This window comes from Colossoma macropomum, unplaced genomic scaffold, assembly GCF_904425465.1.
Source record: "Colossoma macropomum unplaced genomic scaffold, Colossoma_macropomum, whole genome shotgun sequence".
NCBI classification, from domain to species: Eukaryota; Metazoa; Chordata; class Actinopteri; order Characiformes; family Serrasalmidae; genus Colossoma; species Colossoma macropomum.
The window spans coordinates 32,207,939-32,234,852 of NW_023494796.1; the positions used below are offsets into that span (position 1 = coordinate 32,207,939).

At 39.2% G+C, this 26,914-nt stretch overlaps 2 protein-coding genes across 2 annotated transcripts in view; both read right to left on the reverse strand.

Moving 5' to 3' along the window:
- Window positions 1-26,741, reverse strand: slc12a10.1 (solute carrier family 12 member 10, tandem duplicate 1). The gene is made up of 27 exons (XM_036583353.1): window positions 26,611-26,741; window positions 24,143-24,513; window positions 22,318-22,452; window positions 22,165-22,240; window positions 19,380-19,475; window positions 19,159-19,298; window positions 18,560-18,670; window positions 17,241-17,352; window positions 16,952-17,082; window positions 16,769-16,853; window positions 15,967-16,124; window positions 14,835-14,942; window positions 14,615-14,738; window positions 13,472-13,573; window positions 9,727-9,882; window positions 8,214-8,313; window positions 7,955-8,066; window positions 7,744-7,878; window positions 7,528-7,634; window positions 6,149-6,231; window positions 5,996-6,064; window positions 4,695-4,799; window positions 4,487-4,598; window positions 4,311-4,397; window positions 1,668-1,803; window positions 365-432; window positions 1-180 (listed from the first exon to the last, which is right to left on the reverse strand). The coding sequence occupies exons 2-27, from the start codon at window positions 24,476-24,478 to the stop codon at window positions 42-44; spliced, it is 3,123 nt and encodes a 1,040-aa protein (XP_036439246.1). The 5' UTR covers window positions 24,479-24,513; window positions 26,611-26,741; the 3' UTR covers window positions 1-41.
- Window positions 1-26,914, reverse strand: part of adgrb3 (adhesion G protein-coupled receptor B3) — a 994,217-nt gene that overhangs the window by 86,187 nt on the left and 881,116 nt on the right. The gene's annotated exons all lie outside the window — the stretch shown is intronic.

The following is a 26,914-nucleotide window of genomic DNA, read 5'->3' on the forward strand; positions in this document are numbered from 1 at the left end:
TGAATTCCTTGATAAGTGCTAAGTGATTGTGGATGAGTGAGTTACTGGCAGTAGAATGTGAGGACATTCTGCTGGTTTCCTCTAATCAGCAGGACGGGGCAGTGCAGTCCACAGCTCAGAGTGTCCAGCCAAGCCATGTAGAGGGAGCTGGGGCAGCCGCCCTGAGGGACAGGTAATGACCTGACACAGACAGACACACAGACAGACAGTAATGTGCACGGCTCCTGCTCTTTGATCTTCATTAGTTATGGGATTAACTTCATGAGAACAACTGAGCCTGACTGAGGAACTTAAAATATGAATATTGAACAGAATCCTTATGAAGTTCAGCTGTTAATGAGTTTGAACTGGGATCAGGACTCACACTAAGACCAGAGCAGCGTGTTTGGAATTCCTCCTGATGATCTCATTCAGCCTCACCTTTCTCTCAGACTGTAAGACAGAAAGTCCACAAGGAGAGCAACGTTCACATGAGTGGAAAGTACTGATAACCATGTTGGTGTGGACACAGACTCACGTGTGCCCTCTTGCTCCCTCGTATAGAGAGGGGAACTCGTGCCATATTGAAAAGCAATCATTACAGTGGAAAAATGTGAAATGCAATGAATGCATGACTTCAGTTTTCCATAGTGAGGTGCAGAATACGCACCAAAATGAAAAACAAGCCCTCTATTACACCATTTTCATGATGCTTGACCTTTTTACTGAAAAACAATACTGGTCTCATGTCTGAGTTTAATACAGTTGGCCTTGAAATGTAACAAAGGCATGACTACACTGCTTTCCACCCTTAAATCGGTGTAATAGATCTTTTACTTTTCATTTTGACTAATTTTCGTTATGTAACTATTAAAACGGTAGGGCACTCATGGTCTGGAGGTTAGGGAACCAGCCCTGTGACCGGAAGGTCACCGGTTTGATCCTCTGAGCCGACAGTACGTGACTGAAGTGCCCTTGAGCAAGGCACCTAACCCCCGACTGCTCCCCGAGTCCACCGCTCCGGGCAAGTGTGCTCACTGCCCCCTAGTGTGTGTGTGGTGTTTCACTGCATGGATGGGTTAAATGTGGAGGTGAAATTTCCTAGTTGTGGGATTAATAAGGGTCACCTGACCTTTAAAAACCTAAATGCAAGCTCATGTGTGCACTGCATTTCACTGTTTTTGTTGCATTTCAATGAAGCAAATATGTTTGAAATACAAAAAGGGAGGTCAAGCAACGTGAAAACAGTGTAATAGGGGTTTTACTTTGCATTTTGACACATATTCCACATGTCACCTGTAGAAAAGTACTGTCATGTGCTAATGTATTTTGTTGTTTTCACTGTTATGCCTTCATTTCAATGAGGAGAATCTGTTTAAACTACTGCACATTGGGAAGCAGTATAGCCATGTCTTCATTATATTTCAGTGTGGATTGTATTCAGTTGTCATGAATTCAGCATTTCATTTTTTTTTTATGTAAATCCTCATGCATTGTTTTTCAGTACAGAAATAAAGCAATGTAAAAACCAGTGTAATAGAGGGTTTGTTTTCCATCCTGGCTCCTATCCTGCATGTCATGATGGAACAGTAATGTCATGTGTGCGTTTGTCCACTGTAGTGACTGCTTTTCAGTTTGGCACACATTCCTCTTCATACTCTTATTCACACACAAAATCACAAACGAACCTTGAGTCTGAACGCATCCATCTGCTTGTCTGAAATTTTCCAAGGACCCTCCGTCCTTTGCTGCTGTGCTGACCCCTCCGCCTGCTGTCCCTCTCGGAGCCTGAAGCCGGCTATAGAGTCCTCAAAGCGATTCAAGCTGCACAAAGTTAAGAAATGTATTTTGGTTAAAGGAACTGTTCAGCAAAAGATCAAATTTCAGTGTTTCCCACAGATTTGAAATGTACTTCGATGTCTTTATGTCTTCTTTGAGCACAAGTGGTGTATTTTTGCTCTGTGAAACTATATACTGTCATGTAGGTATATATAAAAACGCATGGTCTGACCTGAAGTCTGCCTCAGTTTTACCCTGCCATCTTTGTCAGTACTGTAAAAGATGACGATTTAGATGTGCTTCTGAGCCTTTAAGCTGCAATATGTCGCTCTACAGCCTAACAGTAGGCTGAGATTCAAGCTAGCTTAAAGGGAAGTCCCTGCATAATGAAATGGTTAAGATGTAAACAAATCAAAGTCTGGAGTTCAGAGTGGTTTGGTGTGAAACGCCCTGTTCTAGAGAAACTTACAGAGTCAGAATTGTTCACAGTGGTGGTGATAGGAACCAGACGTCCACCTCTAAAAGCTCCCTCACAGAAAGTTATTACAGGAAATGGTTATGAATTCACTGCCTGTTGTCTGAGACACTGTTTTACTATAGTTTTCAGATTTAGCTAATTTAGATTAAAATTCATTCATGGTGCCAGATGTTAAAGAGATAAAGAAAAGGATTTTTATAGATTTCCCACTATTTTCCCATCATCAACATTCCATATAAACTCAGAAGACTTGGGTAGGTTCACTGGTGGTTCTGGATAGTAAATAAAATGTCAATATTTGTGTTGTAGTCATGGCGACCCCTGGTTCCTATCACCACCACTGTAAAGACATAATTTCACACGAAACCACTCTGAATCCCTTTGTGTACATCTCAAAATTTTGAAAAATCAGTGGAATTCCCCTTTGCAAAGGGCTTCTCTGTGAATCTGCACACGTCGGGTACCTGAGCTACAAGTCTGTGCTCCTTCTCAAGCAGCTTCTTGTTAAAATAATATTCTCAGTCCTTATCTGGTGAGTAAATATTAGACAAATCACCATCAATCAGGCATTCCTTAAAATTAAGAGAAAGCGAATCTAGCAACTTGGACAACATACTAGTTATGAATAGAAGCCAGCTAACTTTATACTGTTGCTGCTTGCTCACCTGCCATCTCCTTCACTCTCTCCTCCCCTTCTCTGACCCCAGCTGAGTTCATGTAGCGGTCAAATTCAAAGCATGTTATTTTATAAAACAGATTGATAAAAATGCTCAACGACTGAAATATACTTCGGCGGATGTCTATATACATTTCGTCGCTGTCCAATGAAAAAAATGTATCTCCATTTTTTTTGTGATTTTTACTTTTCTGCATCATTTGAGCTCAGCAGCCCTTCTTCACATTGTGTGAAAAGTTCATGATGATTGGACCAATAGAAATGCTCCAAAATTGCTTAGAATAAAAGCTCTTTCCATTAACTTACATTGAAAGTAAAGAACGTTTTTGCCCTCTCCTGTAAAGTTAGTGTTTTGGAGATACTTGTTTTTCTTCAGACAGCAACAATTTGTGAAAACCTCTGTTTGGGAAACGGTGAAAGCAGATAATTTTCCACTTACTCTAGACGTTGTCCATCAGCCAAGACATGCTTGCCATCCAAATTGTGCATCTTTATTGTTGCACTAGAGGAGCTACGAAGCTAACATTGCTAACAAACATTAGAAGTCAATAGTCACCCAAATCTTTTTCATGAATTCATCTCCACTTAAATAACATCTAGGTCTTCATTAAGGTGGAGCAGACCTGTCAATGTAGTTTAGGTACATAGTATGACTTACTCTGAACTATAAAAGTGAATAAAACATTACAGTGTAGCTGAACGCAGTGTTTAGCCACAACAGGTGTCGAATTTTGACTCTTCCCATAATCTGTTGAGTCCATGTGCCTACATAGTAAGTAACCCTGACGGGGGGTCGGAAATTGGAACAATTGTTGCCTTAGCAGTTCACAGCAAATCATAATGTGTCCTAAACCACACTGACCATCTGCAAGCCTTAATGAAAAGCTGGATGCGGTTTGAAGAGGCTGAGAGGAGTTTTGTGGATGTAATTTATGGAAAAGATTTGGGTGACTATTGACTTCTAGTGCTTGTTGCAACGTCAGAGTTGTAGCTCCAATTTAAAACTTCAGAAGCCAAATTTGGGTGCCAAATATTTCTCAGCTGATTGACTACAACAGTGAAAAGTGGACAATTGTGTATGTTTTATTTATCACAGAACCAGAACCTTACGCCTTAACAGTATCTTACATTAAATTTCAGTGCTTACGCAAATAGATACACATGGATGTGGTACTGAATACGTTTTTATAATTGCCTCTGACTCTCCCTGATGAAGGCTCATGCTGAAACGCATTGGGAGATTTTTTTTGTCCATAGCCATGTCATAGTAAAGGCTTCTGAACTCAATGTATGCCATGTATTTTTACTTTTTCACAGTTTATCATCGTTTTATTACAGATGTATTGACTAAATGCAGACTAATGCTTCAGGCTTTGAAGTCTGAGCCGAATTTCTTACTTTTTGGGAAAAGGTGGCCGTTCACTGTCTGTGATCACGATGACATCATGGACATCCAGTCGAAATCTCCGTAGTAAAACCATCATCCTGCGGACAGAGACACATTTGTGGTCATGACAAACGCAGCCCTTTTCTATCAAAGGCAAACAAACAACTCAAACTGAACAGAAATGTACTCTTTGCGTTCATCCTCCATGGTCTGCTGCTGGCCGATGACAAAGACCCGAACTTTACTCCTCCTCCAGCGCTTCCTCCTCGTCAGCAGATACGGGACCAGCAGCGTCAGGCCTGAGAGAGAGAAAAAACAGGAGGACAGAATGTGTTTGTACACACTCAGTACAATAAATTTTTAAATAGAAATTTTACTTTAAGCTCAAATCCTACCGCCATCATCAGAGATCCAGTACACGTCTATTGTTTTCTTCCCTTGTTTGTTCTGAAAAACTGTTCGGATCTCGTCGTTTATGATATGGTTTGTGTTTTCTTCGTCTGGGTGGATCAAAGGGGAAAAAGCAGAGGAATAAGAACAGCAAACCCATGGAATTATGAGAGTATTCTGACAACAGTATTACTCAGGAAACAGATTTTTTAAAATAACATTCAAGCAAAAGGTTTTTAGGTCTCAAGTGGACATTCTGGTACATGCACCACTGGACCTTCATAAAAGCTACACCTTTCCTTTTGGATCATGTGAGCTCCTGCTTGTTTAGAATGCAAACCTGCAGCCACACTGGCCCTCTGAGGATAACACTGGACACCCCTACTATTGTGAATATAGTTCATTTTTTAAATTTTATTTAGCTTTTTTGCACAAAAAAGAGACTCTGCTTTAAGGAGGTACAGTACAGAGAAATCCTGTAGAGCAACAAAACATTTAATCACAAACCAATCAACTGAACTGGCTTAATATTTTTAAACAGGGTATTTGGCATATTGGAAGGAACCACACATAAGGCTTCCTCTCTGACTCAATCTACTCTTTTTTTCTCAATCCTCCTTTCATTCTGTCTTCTCTCCATTGGTCCATCTTCAGTAAAAGCTCCACTAATTAAAAAAACTCCTTAATTCATTTGTTGACTTGTAAACAGTCATTCAGAGCAGTTGGGTTTGTTGTGATTATGCAAATATAGCCAGTTTACTAACTATCCATCATAACCAGTGAACCCTCCACTGTCTTCATCATCAACATTACATTTAAAAACTTTTAATTTAGGCCAAAGTTTTGTCACCTGTCATAAAACTAGCGTGTCTCAGGCATCAGGCAGTGAATTCATAACCATGTCATGTAGTAACTTTCTGTGAGGGAGCTTTTAGAGGTGGACGTCTGGTTCCTATCACCACCACCGTGAACAATCCTGACTCGGTAGGTTTCTCTAGAACTGAGCATTTCACACCAAACCACTCTGAATGACAACGTATAAAATTTTCTGATAGATCAGTCTATGAGCTTGGTGCAATCAGTAGCCACGCCCACAATGATAACGCCAAGCCAATGAAAACAAATGCTAAATGACAAGCAGCCTTTCTGTAATTATATATGATGGTTATATTTGATTGGCTTGTGTCACTGAAATAGAACTGCACACTTTAGCTGAACTCATCCGATTTAAACCTTGTGTAGATTCAGAAAGGTAAGGTGCTCATGGTTCAGGTTTCTCTGCGATACTGAGCAAAAGCTTCTTTACCTGATTCCCCCTCTGAATTCTCGCTGTGGTCTGAATCGAGTGCCTCATCGCTCTCAAACGCCTGGTTAGCTGTCAGATAAACACAGCAGTTATTGGTTGAGGAACTCTTACCCATCTTTCCAAAGAAAGCTAGAACATTCTTCGAGTACACACCTTCACACTGCAGCTCCTCTGTAATGTCAAGTCCGTCCATCATCCGGAGAATACACACTCCATAGTTGGAGTCGAAAGTGTCACTAAGAAGGAAAAAAGAGAGACAAAAAAAATTTTTTAGTTGAGTCCACTGCTTTACTTTTAATTTTAGAGCCCGTTACATCCCAGTGTATCAATGATTAAAATACACATCAACACACATGCAGTCAAAGGGAAATTCCACCATTTTTAAAAATTTCTACACAAATCAATCACTGATAACGATGTTGCTCAGAGTAGTTCGATGTTAAGCTGTACACTGCAACTCTGATTTCTTTACAGTGGTGGTGATAAGAACCAGGGGTCATAGTGTACAGCGCAGATATGGCCATTTTACTTAAATGTCTTCTGACTTTCATACATAATGTGGATAATAGAAAAATGGTAAATCAAATAAAGTTTTCTTCTCCCTGCATGTACCTCTCTGCCATTCGTAAAGCTATCATAAAAAATTTCGGAGGCATCATATTTATAACCTTTCTGTGTTACAGCCCTCTTTGCCTCTTTGTAGAGGCAGTAAACGCTTCAGACATTTGGGCTGTATTATAGAAACTTATTTTCAGTCCCAAGTTAAGATCTGACAAGGTCAAGATAAGATTTTTCACAAATTTGTATTACAGAAGCGGATCCTATCGTTATTATTATCTTACAGCGACTTATCTCATGTCAGCTACCATCTGTAACAAAAAAGGTGCAAACAAAACTAAAATGCGATGTACTGGACGTTTTAGTAACCTCGATCAAATGAGTTAAGAGTATTGTGACTGCATTCCTCATTATTCAGCACCATCACTGCAGTATTTTATGCAGCAAGCTTTTTTCGGCATTTTGTGATATGAATAAATGCAATGTTAGTTAACGCTAGCAAATGTGTTATGCCTGTCACAGCTGCCTAGAACCTATAACATCCTCTTCTCATTAGAACAGCTAACAGTAGAAACCAAATTTTAGAACAGAAGTTATGACACTGTCAGGGTTTATCCTAAAGTAAGGACAGTATTTAGGAAATTTTGCATAGTTATGATGCTTCTGTAATACTGTTTTCTGATCTAGAGCTAAGGTCATTAGATTTAAACATGTTATTCTGTTGTAACTATCGTCATAATTTCAGTCCTAACTTAAATGTTCATTGTCTAAACAGATAAGATTTAAGAGATTGGATGTTTCTGATATATGGCCCCGGTTTCCAATCACCACCACTATGAAATATTTTCTACAGAGTGCTGCATTTCACATCAAAGCACTCTGACTTTGTTTAAATCTAAACCATTTCACTGTGTATAAATTTTGAAAAATTGGTGGAATTCTCCTTTCATATGTCTAGTGCTAAATTGACTTACTATATGGTGTTAACATAGTCCTCCACAGTGGAGGGGGAGCACTCCTTCCAGTTAGTCTTGAAGCCCATGACCAGCGTATTAGGCTTCATTTTTCCCAGACCGGCAGCCTTTAATGGATTAAAGGAGTTACATTTCCAAAAATGAACAGTATGGCTAAAACTGAATGGGACAGAAAGCTGACAGACAGGGGGGACATCTCTTAAAGGCGATCGTTACCTGCATGAGGTGACGAGCCCCCTCTCTTAGACTGTCTCCTTTGAAAGGTGTGTAGAAGGAGCGCACCTTCCTGCAGTTCAGCCATTTGACTAGTTTGTCTGTGTTTCGCTGGGATATGACTGACTTGTCATCATCCTGAGAAAGACAGACACTTGTTCAAGCCAATTTCAGGATAAGTGGATATATGTGGATGCAAAGTCGTCTTACTCACCATGAGAATGTCACCACAGATCATCAGACTGACATTCTTAGTGAATGAGCCCACAAAGTCTACCAGAGCTGGACGCAAGTTAGGAGGACCAGTTAGAACCAGACACTGTGGCCTGGAAAGAGAAACAGGCAAACAGTATCAATAAAACATTACTGAGAATACCTACAGATACAAGTGTGAGCTTTCAGACAGCAAATTACATTCAAATTTCAAATTCAGTAGTGATGTAAGTTTTGATAAGTACATTTTTTAATTTTACCTGAAATTTTTGACATGGTCTGCTACACTAGAGAGAGAGACTGAATAGGACAGAGCCATGTTGTAGGTACCAGCCTGGACTGACGAGCCCCAGTTGACCTCTAGAAAATACAGGAATACATGACTGTCATGGTCCCTATTCATAATACACTATATCCCAAAATTATGTGGACACCCTACCGAGTTCATGTGGTTCAGCTACGTCTATTGCTAACAGGTGTATAAAATGAAGCACACAGCCATGCAGCCTCCATAGACAAACACTGGCAGTAGGGGGTCGTACTGATGAGCTCAGTGGCTGTAAACATGGCACCGTCGTAGGATGTCACCTCTGCCACAAGTCAGTTTGTGAAATTTCTGCCCTGCTAGATCTGCCCCAGACAACTGTAAGTGCTATCTTTGTGAAATAGAAGCAGCGAAGGGCAACAACAGCTCAGCCACAAAGTGGTAGACCCTGCAAATTCACAGAGAGGGACCACCAAGTGCTGAAGCATAAATATCCTCTGCTGCATCTCTCACTACAGAGTTCAAACTGCCTCTGAAGCAACATCAGCAACAGAACTGTGTGTTGGGAGCTTAAAGAAATGGGTTTCCATGGCTGAGCAGCTGCACACAAGACTAAGATCACTATGCGCAATGCCAAGTGTCTGCTGGAGTGGTGTCAAGCATGGCCCACTGGACTCTGGAGCAGTGGAACCGTGTTCTCTGGAGTGATGAATCAGCTTCACTATCTGTCAGTCTGATGGATGAATCTGGGTTTGGTGGATGCCAGGAGAATGTTACCTACCATAACGCATAGTGCCAACAGTAACGTTTGGTGGAGGGGGGATAATGAGCTGGGGATGTTTTTCAGGGTTTGGGCCCCTTAGTTCCAGTGAAGGGTGACGTTAATGCTACAGCCAAATTAGCCAAGTTAGCAATATTATCTATTACCTTTGTTTATATATCTTAATCTGTTTGCTCTGTGTCAAACAAAGAGAATATTGAAGAATTTTCAACTATAACATCATAATATCTACCCATTTGTTTAGTGGGAATCTGGGTTTGGCAGAAAGAACCAGACCATCTCGTCCAACATGAGTGCCTGAACTCATGGGCACAAATTCCCACAGACACACTCCAAAATCTTGTGGCGAGCCTTCCCAGAAGAGCGACGCCAACTCCATATTACATTTACATTTATAGCATATGGCAGACGCTCTTATCCAGAGCACCTTACAATTTGACCATTTTACACAGGCAGACGAAAGTAGTGTTAGGAGTCTTGCCCAAGGACTCTTATTGGTATAGTATAGGTTGCTTCCCCAGGCAGGGATTAAACCCCAGTCTATAGTGTAGTGGTGTTACAGTGCACTACACTATACCAACCATATTAATGCCCATAGTTTTGGAATGGGATATCCAGCAAGCTCATATGGGTGTAACGCCCAGGTGTCCACAGAGTTTTGACCATATAGTGTATCTTTAAATGGATTTTCCATTGATCTGAATTTGAGAAGATATTACTATCATACCTGGTTTCTTGTACGTAACATATCCAAACAGGAAGAGGATAATGCCAAATGTAACGAGGGCTGCCCACCATGTGAGCAGGAACATCAGCACCACAGAGATGACGGATCCAAACAGAGCAGTCCATTTGCTGTAGTATTTGAATGATGGCCTCCAACCTACAGTGCAGAAACGGTACAGTCAGACAAAACATAATGAAGAGAACTGGCATTCACAAACGTAAAGCCAAGTCAAATAAAACCTGTCCATTTTTACGCTGAAGTTATAAGGAGTGTTTCAGCCTGGACTGCTTTTTAAGAAAGGCACAATACAGGACAGCCAATCAGAACTGAGATCATTTACATGTGTCAGTCTTAAAGACAGTAACAAAACCAGGCTGTTTCATTCTAGAGGATAAAGAAAGGTTGGAAAGAGGTCATATACAGTCAAGTCCATGACTATTTAGAACCTACATCTAAACCACCTTTGTCTTATGTTTTGCTATGTGCTATAACTAGTCCACATTTTGGTAATAAGCAGTTATAACACAGAGCTGTTATATCTGATGAACATAAATTTATGATGAAGCTGACAGGTTTCATGCTGACTGATAAAGACAAAGTAAGATCAGTAAACATCAAAATCTGAAGTTTAAAAGTATAAATGATTAAGAGTTCACTATTAGGCAAACAGCAGGTCACCGTTGCCCTCTTTATTTATGTTGTATTCATGGTTTTAAGGTCTTTGTGACCTAATTAGTAACCACTAATAAACTCATTTTAAATCATTCATGAACACTTTATAATGGTGGCTCACATTTTACATACACACACACACGCTTATGTATGTAGATATAAAAAAATAAGACATTCAGATGGACAAAGGTGGTCGTTATTAGGTACACCTACCTCTACACATTTTACCATATAAATACACTTTGTAGTTCTACAATTACAGACCGTAGTCCATCTGTTTCTCTGCATACTTTGTTAGCCCACTTTACCTTGTTCATCAATTGTCAGGACTGTTTGGGTGGTGGAGCATTTATTAGGTACAACTACCTTGTATCTACAAGCCCATTCCCAAAACAATTCGAAAATGCAATGATATGCAAATCATGTAATCTAGGAAAAAGGAAAATACTACAAAGACAGCATATCAAATGTTGAAACTTAGAGATTTGATTGGTTTTTTTTGAAAAATTTATGCCCATTTTGAATTTGATGCCAACAACACTTTCCAACAAAGTTGGGACGGGGGCCTGTTTACCACTGTGTTTCATCACCTCTTCTTTAACAACACTCTGTAAGCATTTGGGAACTGAGGAGACACTGCTGTAGTTCTGAAAGTGAAATGTTTTCCTGTTCTTGTTTGATACAGGATTTCAGCTGCTCATCAGTTCAGGGTCTCATCATCATATTTTTCATTTCATAATGCGGCAAATGTTTTCAGTGGTGACAGGTCTGGACTGCAGGCAGGTCAGTTTAGCACCCAGACTCTTTTAATACAGAGCAATGCTGCTGTAATACATGCAGAATGTGGTTTTACATTGTCTTGCTGAAATAATCAAGGCCTTCCCTGAAAAAGACGTTGTCTGGATGGCAGCATCTGTTGCCAAAACATGTATATATAGTTCAGCATTAATGGAGCCTTCACAGATGAGCACGTCACCCATGCCATGTGCACTAATGCCCCCCTATACCATCATGAATACTGGCTTTTGAACTGTGCACTGATAACAAGCGGAGTGGTCTTTAGCCCAGAGGACACAGTGTCCATGATTTCCAAAAAGAATTTTAAATGTTGATTCGTCGGACCACAGGACACTTTTTTCCCCACTTCCCCTTAGTTCATTTTAAATGAGCTCGGACCCAGAGAAGGCGGCAGCATTTCTGGATCCTGTTTATATTTGGTTTCTTCTTTGCATTTTAGAGTTTTAATTAGTATTTCTGGATGCAGAAATACAAACTGTTTTCACAGACAGTGGTTTTTTAGAAGTGTTTCTGAGCCCATGCAGTGATTTCCACTACAGAATCATGTCTGTTTTTAATGCAGTGCCGCCTGAGGGCCCATGATATTAATGTACCATTAACAGTGGTGGACAGTAACGAAGTAAATGTAATTCGTTTCTGTACTTAAGTAGTTTTTTCGTGTATCTGTACTTTACTGAAGTATTTCCATTTTGGGCGACTTTTTACTTTTCACTCCACTACATTATGAGAAATCTGTCGTTCCTTTTGACTTTTGTGTGTATAAAAACATAACATGCCAAAATGAAAGAAGCGTGAAGGAAGAGCACCAATCAGGGCACAGCACACACTTTGTTTTGAGCTTGTTTTGACCTGTTGGACATACCGACCCAGTGCAGCACACGGTTCAACGTCAGTACAGCAGCGTAAAATTTTGGGAGAGTCTATTCAGCATAAATGATGAACTAACCTAACTTTGTGTAAATAGACCACAATATAGAAATATGTACACATATGCAGTTGTGACTGACGTGTCTTTTTTCTGAATTTATACAAACACGATTTCATTTTATAGTAAGTTTGTTTTGGCTAGTTTATGTTTATGAACAGAGACCTACAGATACAATATAGTAAAGGAAAACTCATTTGTGAATCTGTGATTAAAGCAAGTTTTTATTAAACTTGTAACTAAGTTGCAAACAAATCCTAAACTGAAACTTTGCTTGTTTGTATTTCAGAGCCTCTCGGTTCTACCTAATGGAAACTGTTTGCCTTCAGTGTTTTGCTCTTATGATAATTTTAATAGATCAGCGTCACTAATTAATGACATTCTATTAAATGACTGGTTTACCAAGAGTGACACTGGAGTATTCTCACCTAAAATGAGTTAATGAAGCGGGTTTTGTTACAGAAATGCTGATAGGACATTAGAGCCAGAATTAACCTTTTAGTACTTTTACTTTTGATACTTAAGTACATTTGACGGCAAATACTTTCGTACTTTTACTCAAGTGGAGGTCTAAAGGCAGGAACTTCTACTTTTACTGGAGTAACATTTTACCTTGGGTATCTCTAACTCAAGTACAGGATTTGTGAACTTGGCCCACCACTGACCATTAATGATATTCTGTATCGTAGATGATGAAAAGCAAAAGTTTTTTGCTATTTTATGTTGAGAAACGTTCTTGAATTGTTGCACTATTTGATCGTGCAGTCTTTCAGAGTGGTGAACCCCTCCTCATCTTTAATCCTGAAGACTCCACCACTCGAGATGCTCTTTTTATACCCAATCATGTTACTGACCTGTTGTCAATCAACCACCAGGTATTTTCTAAGCATTACACAACTTTACCAGCCTTTTGCTGGCCCTGTCCCAACTTTTCTGGAAGGTGTTGCTGGCAACGAATTCAAAATGGGCAAATATTTTTCAAAAAACAATAAAATTTCTCAGTTTAAACATTTGATATATTGTCTTTGTACTATTTTCAATGAAATATGGGGTTTAAATGAATTTAACACATCACTGCATTTTGTTTTTATTTACATTTTGCACAGCGTCTCAACTTTTTTGGAAATGGGGTTGTACTTTGTGGTATATAATATTAACTTGTTATGTATCCAGTTTATTGTACAAAAAACATGTACAGCACAGAGAAAATGTGAGCAAATTATGACCACAAGGATTGGTGACCTTCTCATGTAAAAAGTGAGCAGATTAATACGTCAAACTGCAAGTCTGTTTTTAAATCAAATATAATGAGAAGACCTGTGGAGGTTCACGGTGGAGGTGTCTGCTCACCTGGGGAGTTGGTGATGGAGGCATGGAAGCAGCTGAAGTTGATGAGAGCGTAGGAGCACAGAAAGAAATTAGAGATCAGAGGCGCGATGGTGTTCAACTCGGCTGAAAAGACAAGAGATACTGAGTAAATAAGGAGAGGGAACTGCTGAATCAGAGGTTATAATAGATAACAGTACCTGATAAAGGATATATGGATCAGGAGGGGTCAAACCTAATGGACACTTTTTTTTATATAGATTAACAAATTCAATTAAAAAATGGTCAAGGTTAATCAAAAATAAGTAAATTAGCCATGCTCCAGCACAAAGACTATATGAAGACTGGTAATCTTTAGTAAACACCTCAAAATGGATCTTTCTGTTCTGTAGTTTGGATAACATGTTTAAGCTTTTCTAAAATAAAAGTTAAAAACATCTTACATCACTCATATCATAGAAAAACAGATTTTCCTCTTTTTAGAAATAGAATCATTGCTTTAGTTCCCATACTTGAATTCAATGTTTTTCAATCAGGGTGTAGCCGCCCGCCCATTTAGACTGAAGTTACACAGTGTTTAAGCCTAGATTGCTTTCTAAATGAGGCACAATACAGGACAGCCAATCGGAATTGAGGTCTCATACACATACATCAGTCTTAAAAACAGTACCAAATTAAGCCTGTTTAGTTTGAATTAAATTTACATTTTAAATTTAATTGGAAAATGGTCAGGTCCACAAATATGTTCACATTATTACGTTATTGTTGTAAATACCCTCAAATTAAAGCTTATATTTATTATTTAATTTCAATTCCAATATGCTAAAATCACAAAATCTTTGCCAACGTCCAAAGAATAAACTCGACTGAATTAATTATGACAGTTATTGATACGTAACCACATAAATGTCATAAATGGACCTTGACCAAAAAAAAATACAAGAAAAGTGTAGGGCGGGTTGCCCTGGAGATCTACCACCCTGCAGAGTTTAGCTTCAACTCTAATCAACTGAATGAGGGTAATGAAGGCTTTCAGGACCACCTGAATATCAGGGCCGGGTGTGCTGGATCTAAACTGTCCAGGGTGGTAAATCTCCATGAACAGGACTGGGCTCCCTGATGTAGGATTTATCCCTCGAACTGTCAAAGTATAACTTGAATGCTCACCAATCAGAATAAATGCCAGAGCGATGAAGTAAGTGAGGATGTAGGCACGCAGCGGCTCATCGTTCTTCCCGTAACCCTTAGCGAAGAAGCCTATGTAAGGGTAAATGTTGTCCCTGCAGAGACACTAAGAAAACAATGGACAACAGACAGGTTTGCAAAATGTCTTTCCAGTGTATGCACAGTCATATTATCTAGCACCTGTGACGGTAAGGCTTCTTACCTGGAAGACTTTGGGGGCAGAGACGAGGAAGGCGAGGGCTGACGACAGGCTGGCGGCAAACAAGCCAGCAGTGATAAGAGGGCCGAAGCCTGAGATCAAGTTGAGCACCTTAAAAAAACAAACACACGTCTTATATCAAAAATGTACATTTCATCATCTTGAATCCCCTGACCTTTCACTTTGTTCCATTCCATGGTTTTACGTCGCCATTGTCACATTAATATTAAAACACTGTTGAACACGGGCAGTATATCGATCTCAGGAGCTTTGGCCAGTATAGTTTCCATATCCTGGAGGATTTCTGGAGGACATCTAAAATGCATATTTTACTGCTTTTAAAAAGTTTAATATAGTTTGATTTGGGCTTTGTATGACGTGTTTTAAAGGACATTTCCTGGGTGCTGATTTCGAGTTTGGGGGTAGAGGCGGAGTAGAAGGTGTGGTCATTGTATCACGGTGCAGAGCTCAACAATGGCTGCAGTGGAGCAGACATATTCAGCTTAAGCTTGTTTAAACTAAGAGCCAGACACATTCACCAATGACAAGCATGTCATTACACAGCAATGTTTATAGCAGAAACCTTGTGATTCGTGAGTTTTACATTTTTTTAGCAGCTCACAGGCATTTAAAGCCCTTCAGAAACATTCTTTACTTTAGATGTTTCCATTCAGGCGTCGACTCCTTCATGTCTCTGGATTTTACAGGAGCCTCTTAGCTAAAATGCCAATTCATCTAGTAAGGCCATATAGTCCAATTAGCCCACGGAAAACGTTCATCAAAAATATGAGACATTTCATCACTGTTTTACACTGTCCCATCCATCAGAGACATTCGTATGTAAAACTGCAGCTGTGATGGCAAAAGTATGAAGGCTGGTTGAGTGGGAGTGGCTAAAAGGGAAATTAGCCAAAATGGCAAAGACTCAACATTTCACGATTTCTCAGATGGTGGATATAACAAAAAGTAAAGTACATGTGAAATTATTCCTAACTGGGATAGTAGCATTCCGAGTCTTTGCAGCCAAACCATATGAAAGCTCTGCTATTCAGGATTGATTTTACTCTAGTTCAACAGTGAAGTGATGCCCATTGCTGAGAAGGCAGCACTAATGGGAGCTGATTAAAAGTCATACCTGGACGTTGTTGGACAGGCCGTAGGAGCAGGATTGGCTCTGTTCACACTCTGTGAAGTTCCAGCCTAACTTGCATCCCAAACCCTCACATGGTCCAGAGTAGTTCAGTGGCAAACTGTCATTCAGGTTCCCAGAGGCATCGCGCACCACACACGCTCCTAAGAGCAGAAATCAGAAACAATGCAAAATACCAAACATCCAGCTTTTCCAGGACATGTCCTTTATTACGACCTAAAAATATGCATAACATATCCACAGTTTGGTTTTGTTTTCATACTGACATTTGCTTTTTGTAGTCTGCCCTCTTTTTTTTGAAAACCAAAATATGGTCACCCTAAATAAAGCAGAGACGTTACAAAGGAGGAGGAGACAGTTGACTGGTTGAAAAGTGAATGGGAAAGCTTTTATTGCTCAATATGGCATCTGTTTTTGGGGAAAGTCCCGCCCTTCAGTAAAAAGAGCCTTGCTGGTAAAGCCGCATGCAGGAAAGGCTTTGCCTCGTTGTGGAAATATGTACATGCGCAGTGGCCAAAACAAGCTGAAAGAAAACCTCCTTTTTTGTTATTTGAGCCAAACATTATAAACTATTTATGCAAATTTCATTTGCATAGGTAATACAGAGGTAATACAGCTCTTAGTTTCAGGTTTACAGGTCTCTCTTCATTGAAACAGATAGGAGCCTGGTCTTATTTCCACTGTTCTGAGTGGAAATAACTGGGAAGTGGAAAGACGTTCCAATAAGAGCACTGATATAAGCCAGTACCGCACTGACATATCTTGCACTCATTCATTGTGCTCTCACCTGCAGTTATGGAAATCAATAAATAGCTCATTGTTGTGCAGAAGATGGCCATAATTGTTCCTTTGGGGATGGCAGTCTCTGGATCCTATTAGAAGAACAAATGCAACAGTTCAGTGCATATTTACTTTTAGCACTGAAGACCTGGGTTCAGCTCAGGAGACTTCAGTATGTGTGTAGAGTTACCTTCAGGTCTCCTGAGATGTTGGCACCCGCCAGGATGCCGATAGCAGAGGGGAAAAAGATGGCAAACATCTGGAAGAAATTTCCTTCTGACCCTCTCCAGTCAGGAAACAGATTCTCCACAAAAATCTCAGCTGAAGATGAGAGTTCCTCAGTTTAAAAACAAACCAGACACTCAACAAGCAAAACTCTCATACAACAAGTCGGTTTGGGTATGTCGGAACTTAAGATGAGGAATGACCTGAGGTGACCTTCTTATAAAATGTACATTATACACTTGGGTTGCTGGTACCTCTGTAGCTGAAGAAACCCATTGACTGCTTCTGTGTAGTGGGTGGAATAAATGTACCAACAAAATAGTTGGAGAAGGTCACCATCAGCACAAGGAAGAACAGAATCTGGGTCTGGGAAAGAGAGAAGGACCCTTATAGCATCAGATGAAATGGTACAAGCAATTCTGCTTCTGCCTAATACTTTCCAGTACTCATTTAAATGACAACAAAAACAGGAATTAAGTGAACACAAGCAAGACAACAGAATCTTTCAACCACTAAGTTGCTTATGTAAACAAAACGAATGAATAATGAAATCAAATAGGTCAATTCAACATCACTGACAATAACATCACTGACAAATTACATGCTTTAACAATGATAACAACAACGCTACTAGTACTACTACTAATAATAATAGTAAAACTATATACACTCATACGCCCCGGTCAAATGACTTCTTTTAATGGTAAGGGAAAATAAGTAAATACAAAACAAAACACAAACTATAAAATGTGCCATAACCCCCATTTTTTTCTCAGTTATGTTACAATTTAGCCAATAAACAGTGCTAAAATGTGCAGATATGTGTTCTCTGCAGCAAAAACAAAAAAACAAAACATGTCATGTGACTAGGAACACACAAACTTTTGCACATACCTGTGGTGCTCCTTGGAACTCTGGGTCCTATGGCTACGTTCACATTACAAGCCTCGTTGCTCAAAGCTGATTTTTTGCTCAAATCCGATCTCTCTGACACGGCTGTTCACACTCGTTTATGTAAGTGACTCAAATCTGTCATTAATGTGACGAACCGGCGTCCTGAAATGACCCTCATGAGCACATCCTACTCAGTAACGTCACGTGAATGAATCATGTGCATCATCAGCACAAACTAACGAGCAGAACGAGCTTCGCTGAGAAGATCATTAACTCTGATCAGCTCTCAGCTTCATTATTAGAGCGAGACGAAGGAGAAAAAGGTGAGATGAGCTGCTTTTCCACCGTTTACAGGCTTTAACTTCTGTTCGGCGCTGCTGCCATGGTAACGCTGTATGATGGCGCACACGCAGTGAATAAAAGCGCATGAATTCCGATCTGAGCGTCACGTTAAGGTCGCATGGCCACGAAACAGATATGTATCCGATCTAGAACCACATATGAAAGTGGCTCAGGTCGGATTTGAAAAGATCAGATTTGCGTCCACACAGCCCTGAAAACATCAGATCTGAGTCACACCTGCTAATGTGAATATAGCCTAAGAAACTGTTTATACGTCTTACAGCAAGAAAAAGCCCTGGATAAAAGCTGAACCTATGATTTCAGCTAAAGTATTTACCTTCGACTCCCACTCCATTCCAGCCAATGAGATGAGCAGAAGCGCAGTGACCGTGATGGTACCTACGATTCGCACATCATTGGTTTCATCCACCATGACGGCATTATACTCCTGCGTCATAAAAAAAACAGTCGGAATGCAATTACTACACTGAAAAGAAAACAGAAGGAATTAAGGGCTCCATTTTCATAGTAACACAGATGCTAACCATCATTTCGGCCTAGAGACTCACGGATGATCTATAATAGGAATAAATTTGGGGGAGTCCGAAACAGAATTAGTTTTGGCAAATATTCCATCGATTCTATTGATTATGTAATGCAATGTACGGTGAGAGCCATGTATCAACTGTCTGATTCACATTTAGTAGCCACAACTGTTTGTTCCTATTTGTTACAGATGAAACATTTCACTCTGTTGGGTCGGGCAGCTGATTTATATCACGGTGTGGTGATTTAATGTCCACTAGGTTACAAATCCTTATACTGAGCTTACAACAAAAAGAAAATTATTAGGCATATCGACTAGATTACGATAACTTCACTTGCTAAGGTATTTCTTGCAGCATATACATAATACTATCATAATCTTTTTCTTACAACGAGGAGGTCTCGGACAGACTCCGAAAATCCCACAGTGTTGAGGGCACACCCCAGAGCATTGGCAAAGGAGAACACCATACCGATGGGGCCCCCCATTTCAGGACCCAAAGTGCGGGAAATCATGAAGTAGCCACCACCTGACGGACAGAAAAGAACAGAGTGAGAATCACGATGAAATGAACAAGGGTGGAGGAGTGGTTTTTGCATTTGTCACTCACCCGATGAGACCCTTCCATTGGTGGCAATGGCCGACACAGATAACGAAGAAATCGAGGTCACCAGGACGGACATTAAGATGATAACCCAAGTGAGAACTGCAGCAGAAATGGAGAGATATCAGTACCACAGAGGGAAACACACGAGCATTTGTACTTTGTTACTATACAGACTATAATGCTGGAAGATTTGTACTATATATGAGCATTATTCAAACTAAATAATAAGTAAAAAACCAAGTAAGAATAAAATAATTAGTATAGAATCAAGAATAAGGGCAAAGGAATCAGTGGAGTTCGTGCATTTGAGTTCATTTTTTTATCACAATATTAAAACATACAACCAAATTCATATCAATGTAAAAGGAACTGCCAACAACTGTCTTCATGGGTTCTTTAGTAAAGAAATGTGGAATCAGGAACAGTCAAAGAAACCCCTTTGTGATTGAAGGGTTCTTTGCATGGTGAAATGGTTCTTCAAATTTGATGGAGAATGTGCTGTAGATGGTTCTATACAGATCATTTTTTGAAAATGGTTCTATATATCACCAAAAAGGGTTCTTCTATTGTTACGGTGTCAAGCCTGTAACAATAGAAGAACCCTTTTTGGTACCGGGGTGTGAAAAACAGGGTGGGTCAAAAAGATTAATCTGATTTCAAAGCGCCATAAATTTACAGACGTGAGGCGCCTATAGGAACCAATCACAATCCAATTGAAAGAGGGGGTCATAGAGTTTCTGACTGTCAGTGGAAGATGGCTCCCTTCACTCTGAGAGGAGATGAGACCCCTGAGTAGAAAGCGTTCTGCGTTCTCCGTTCTGCGTTCTCTCAATAAGAGTGAATCAGTCATAACTGTGCAGTGTGATTTTCATGGGCAGTGAACCTCCAACAACTCAGAGCGTCCGTCGTTGGTTCCACAACACCGGATGATCTCCGAAATCGCACTGAAAGAGCCGTGAGTGCAGCGACACCCGACATGCTCAATCCAGTATGGGATGAATCTGAATATGGCGTTGATGTTGTCTGTACAGCTGGAGGAGGTTCATACTGAGCACATATACAATTACATAATAAATTTATGCTCAATTAAACCATTTACAGTTTACTGCATTGATCTGTAATGATTTACAAGAGAAATAAATCGTTTTGTAGTCGGATGAATCTTTTTGAATCACCCTGTACATTAGCATTTGAACTTAGTTATTATACTTAGTATAATTTTAGATGATTTGCACTTTATCTGAGGTTTATTCAAATTATTATTATTATACCTGTTCTTTTACTCAATGACATTTCCAAGGGAAAAAAAACACATTTTTACTCCTTAAATTTTCATTTAGACCCTCATAAGTACTTATTCCAAATCTCGAAGCCCAAAAGAATCAGTGGAGTTCGTGCATTTGAGTTTATTGTTTTTAATGACAATATTAAAACATACAACTAAATTCAATGTCAAATTAATCTGCCCACAAATATGCTGATTTGTTTTTGTGCAAGGACTAGTAGCACTGATTATTGACCTTTACCCAGCAAAGAATCAAAGAATCCTTTTCATTTGTAATATTTGCTTTTTACTTTTATATACATTTTAACGTTTAAATGTCGACACTGCAAAAAATAATATCATAGTGAGTTGATATATCTAATATTTCTCATTTTGAGACTGTTATAGGAATAATTTTGCTTGTTTCCAGCATTATTTCTTAAAAGAACAAAATTATTTCACTATATATTCTGTAAAAACCTTTAGAATACATGTGTCAGGCTCCAGTCCTCGTGGGCCAAAACACTGCAGACAGCACACTGCCTCATTAAACACACCTGATTCTGCTCATCAGCTAATTATCAAGGCCTTCATGAACTGAATTCAGAGTGTTAGATGAGGGTAAACGCTGATCTCCACAGCACTTTGGCCTGGAAGGTCCTCAGTTTGACATGCCTGATCTAGAAAGAGGTCAAATAATCTCATAATTTTATAACCATTTCAAAAAGAGAAGTATTGGATACAACAACTACAACCCCATTTCCAAAACAGTTGTGATGCTGCGCAGAATGTAAACAAAAATATATTTCGATGATCTGCAAATCATGCAAACCATACGTTTGAAGGAAATACTACAAAGACAACATATCAAATGTTGAAACTGAGAAATTTTATTGTTTTTTGAAAAATATATGCCTATTTTGAATTTGATGCCAACAATACCGGTTTAGCACTCGGACTCTTTTAAAACAGGTGTTTTTTTTTGCATTTACCAGCCTTTTGTTGCCCCCGTCCCAGCTTTTTTGGGACGTGTTGTTGACATCAAATTCAAAACGGACATATATTTAAAAAAAAACAAAACGTTACAATTTCTCAGTTTCAACATTTGATATGTTGTCTTTGTACTATTTTCAATGAAATATCGGGTTTAAATTATTTGCACATCATTGCATTTTGTTTTTTATTTACATTTTGCACAGCGTCCCAAATTTTTTGGAAATGGGGTTGTAGATTTAAGATGATTAATGATGATCTGCCAAGATATTTTTTATTTATTTTATTTATAGAATTGACTTTTTATTTATGATTTTTATCTTATTTATATTTTTTGCAGTGTACTGTTTTACGTTTACTGAAGAACATTTCTTTCTCCACACTTCCACTTTTAACCGAGCATCCATCCATTCACGTAAGTGTAATTTGCCAGTTCTTTTCCCACCGTTGATCAGTACTCAGTTCACTATAAGAACCTTCCACTTAGATTTCTGCTTCATCTACATTTTGAGAAGTGGAGGTTTTACTCACGGATTCCTGCCTGAGATGTAATCCAGGACAATCGCAGGAACAGAATGACTCCCCAGATATTCAACATACAGCGAATCTGCAACCAGTAGATAATATTAGGAAGCCAATACTCAAAAGTGTGCTCCCATTTGTGTACAGTCACATCACCCTCACCATAACACCCGTGACCCAGCCAAAACGGACTGGTTCAGTCGTCTTCCCCTCAGCGCCGTTCTCCTCCCCCTGCTCTGGGACTGCGGACAGGCTTCCAGTTCCCGAGTCTCCCGTACTACTGCTCGATTCACCATCCTGAACCACATACGGTCACAGAACAATAAACACATCATATTAAACTAACACAGAGTAATGTTTCTGACAGCTATTTGTGCTCAGAACACTTGAGTTTATTATCAGAATATTTCAAGATCGGAGCTGCTCAAAGTTGGCCCACCAGAAAGTTGCTCCAAACCTCATACCTCTTCACACAATGGGGAAAAAACGTATTTAAAAATTATTTTTATGACCCTTTAAAAACAGAACAACCTATACTGCCTTGTCATTTTGGCCCTAAGCTCACCACTAACCTTGCAGTTTCTTTAGTAAAGGATTCTTTAGCAAAGGAAATGGTTCTATATAGAACCATTAGCACTCAAAGAACCCTTTGTGTTATTAAATGGTTCTTTGCCTGGTGAAATTGTTCTTCAGATTGATGGAAAATGTGCTGTAGATGGTTCTATATAGCACTAAAAAGGGTTCTTTTAGTGTCACAATGTCAAGCCTGTCGCAATAGAAGAACCCTTTTTGGTGCTATATAGAAACATTTAAAAAAACACAGTCTTGCTCAATCTGAAAAACCGTTTAACAATGCAAATAACCATTTACTCATGCATAGGGTTCTTTCAGTGTCCATGCCTCTGTATAGAACTTTACTAAAGAACCCTTGAAGAACCATCTTTTTTGGGTGTGTGGAGATAACACCATAGTAGAAGCGTAACAGTGCAATTTGCCTAATATGAGCTTCTCAATTCAATACACACAGGAATGTAACAATAGATTTAGCATAACAATACAACAGACTGCAGCAGATACAATTTAATACTGATTATAGTGCATATATAGAAGTACAATAAAATACCCACAATGAGGGCAGAGTACGGCTGAACAATACGACAACATTGTTACTGTGATAAATTACACCACAATATGTTATAATAAGCTTTCCTGAACATATCCTGAATATATCGTCAGTACTTAAAAACGCTTCCCAACTGCATGTCTGAATACAAAGAGAGCATAATTAGTCCTGTTCAACTGGTTTAGTGCAGTGCAGTATGAAATAATAATATTGATAATAATTACAATGCATTTTATTGATAAACACACCTTCCATTTAGGTGAAAATCTTGAAGTGCTACAAAGGTAAATTCAGCACAATGATAAAAGCATAACACACAAAAAACTTTATTACAAATCATTGTGTTCATAGTTACTGATAGCGTTTTTAAAATGTGGCACTACTTTGTCTGTTTCAACTCATCAGATGCCAAAACATTAATATAGCATCATGTATCATGATGCATCATGCATTGTGAAAACTTCTTGAAATATCATTATATTCTGTTTCTGCTGCTATCACTCTGTTCCATCCTTGTTCCTCTGAAAAAAGTCACAAAAAACTGATGGCACACTCCGTGTGTGTATATTAGCTTGTGGCTTGTGCATTATTATTAAACGTTGCACCTTTATAATGGTGAATGCTCTAATGAACTGACAATTGCCACACTGACAAATTAATACTAAAGTAGATTTTCAGGCACCGCTCATTTTTGCCGTATCGAATTGAGACACCGCTGTGTTGTATCAAAACAAATTGAATCGTTACACCCCTACACCATGTTATTTTTCTTCTCCAGTACTGATATTAAACCTTGAATATGAGCTGATATATTGGCCTGATACTGACAACCATCGTTACCGATACGCCATCTCTACTACTCACCTCAAAAGCCTTGCGGAGAGTCTCCAGGGAAGGTCTGCTGCGCCGTATCCGGCCCGTAGCTGTGGCATTGGAGTAGAACTCCAGATGAGGCACGGCGTCCATGGTGCTGTAAATGGACGGTCGTCGTCCGTCCTGCCTCGAAGCCCGACGGTCAGACTGCTGTCCTGGGATCGTTTCCATGTTGACCCTGATCTCACTGCTGGCTTGACCGTTTCTGACGGTATCCTGATCCCCTCGACCTGAGTATCTCGGAGGCGCCTCTTCGCTGAAGGAAAAGCGGCCCTGAGGCAAGCTGTCCAGGTCGGACATTCTGCGTCTGGAGAAGCGGTGCCCCATTGATGTGGTTGGAGCCTTGGTGACCACTTGGATTCCTGGAGGGAGAACAATGATTGAAGGTTTTAGGATCATGCAGTTTCAGATAATCCAGAGCTGTATAGTCACTCCATGACATTTTTTATGGAATCATCTTCCACCGATGAGAGGAATTTTTATGATCGATTCTAATTCCAAATCTTCCAGCTTCTTTCTAATACCTGAAGGTTACACTGTTTGGGCCAAATGAACACATGAAACACACCATCACCAGAACCTTGTCTAAGCCACATTTACAACATAGTTTGCTCTTTAAAGCTGCACTATGTGTGTTTCGGGGATTGTCGGACCTCTCTAAATTGCATGCACTGTGTGGAAGAACATTTTGTAGCACGGATTGTGCTTCGATCCCCTTCCCCAAGGGGATGAATCTGATGATTGAAAGAGAATTCAAAGAGAACTCAGTCTAATCTTGGTGAATGGTGCGTCTTCTGAGGATGTGAGTGAATTATCTATTATCATCATCACATCTTCATCAGTATGATGTTGATACTGAGATCATTTAAGACCTAAATATCGAGCCGGACCTTCTTTCAGAGGCTGTGCGTGTGATGTTAATACGTAAAGACGTACGACATGGTGTGAAAAATTCCCACCCGATGGTTCTGACTTTTAGATGATTATTTCAGGCTTTACAGGGCGACTCACAGCAGCACGCTCAACATATTTTAGCCTGTTTTTATTTTCCTTACTCAGTAATGACACTTCTTTCAGTTTTAACAAAAACAAATCTGACATAGCGCAGCTTTAGTGGGCTAAGTGGTATGTTAAAGTTCTTCAATGAAAAATTAGTTGCCTATTTAAATAACATTAAATCAAATAAAGTGCTATTTACTGAAGAGTTTCATTCCAAATTGCTTGTATATCCTTTTGCAGCAAGTTCAGATACGAGGACTAATGAAAACATTTTTATTTCTCTAATAAAGCTGGTATTAACCATAAAATAGCACTGACATTTCTTAAATGTGTAAAGCTAATTTCAGTTTACATCAGGAAATTCCTTATTGGTCATGAATGTGTTTTGCAGTGAATCTCTTCAAATATACTACATTTTGGTACAGGTGTAGCTGCAGCATTCAAATACAGTGCCGGTGCACTAACCTGTGTTATTTACATTATAAAACTGCAACACAGATCGTCCAAAACTAAAACAATAAGCTGCGTGATTTGCATGTTTCCAATCTAATTTCTATGGTTCACGTTCAGAGTTTTTAAACATTTAGTGATATTAAAACATTCAAGTTAACAGGTTTACATCCCTCTTTATTTTAAAAAGATCCCGTCATTCAGAAGTGTTTTATGTACGATTGCATCACAACCCGATCAACAAGCCTTTACAAACCTTTCCTTTTCTCCCTCTGAGTGTGTACATTATCACTGTGATGTGTCAAGGTGCAAATGCATCTTTCATCGGTCTGGCAGCTGACTATGCGAGATCCATTAGTACATTTATTTTCCTTAGCTGATAAGAGCCTCTGTTCATTTTACACGGTACGTTTACACAGCCAGTTAAAACGGATAAGTGATGCCGTTTGAATAAGCATCCGGCTATTTAAAACTGGAGACAGAATAGCGGGAGGGAAGAAGTACATTCAGATCAAATAGTTCATTTTTATCCTCACTGAATGTTGATCAGTTTTACTTTTGCTATGTTAAAACCTTGTGACTTTGAGATTTTTAAATTGGGTCTTATTCAACATAAAACGTAGTTTAAAAGAATTAATAAAGCGCTGTTGTTGGACGTCATGTCTCTATTTTTGTTGTTTTTCAGGTTTTTAATTTGAAAATGCCTGTTGTCCTTTACATTGTGTGTCAATTTTATAAAGAATAGATCAAAAGAAACGGCCCATAATTACTTAGAAAGACGTTTGGTTCCATTGACTTACATTGAAAGTAGAGTACATTTTTTCCTTCTTCTGTAAAGTTACCGTTTTCCAGATACAATTTTTTGTTCTGACAGCAGTGAAAGGTAATTTTTGGTGAATTTGTCAAGAATTGGATAACTATTACTATCACTATTCAATAAATAGGCTAAATATACATACAAAGTTAGATTACTTCATAATAATCAGCTTGAACAAAGCTTCAAATCTCACCTTTGTATATATGAGGTTCAGCTCTTGATCTGAATCTTGATCTCTTTTGAAATCAAAACGGTTTCAAAAAGACTCCATTCCCACTTCCAAACTTCTCAAGCTCTCCAAATCTGCCTACTCTTCAAAAGTTTCTACATTTATATCATAACTTCACCCCTCCCAGACTTGTGGGCGTGGGCTCTCCTGCAAGACCGAGTCCTGTATTCACTGATACAGTGCCCATAATCCTTTATTCTCTCTTCTTTCTCTCCGTATTGTGATGACGGTGAGGATGGTCATGTGTTTTTTAATACATCCAGATGAC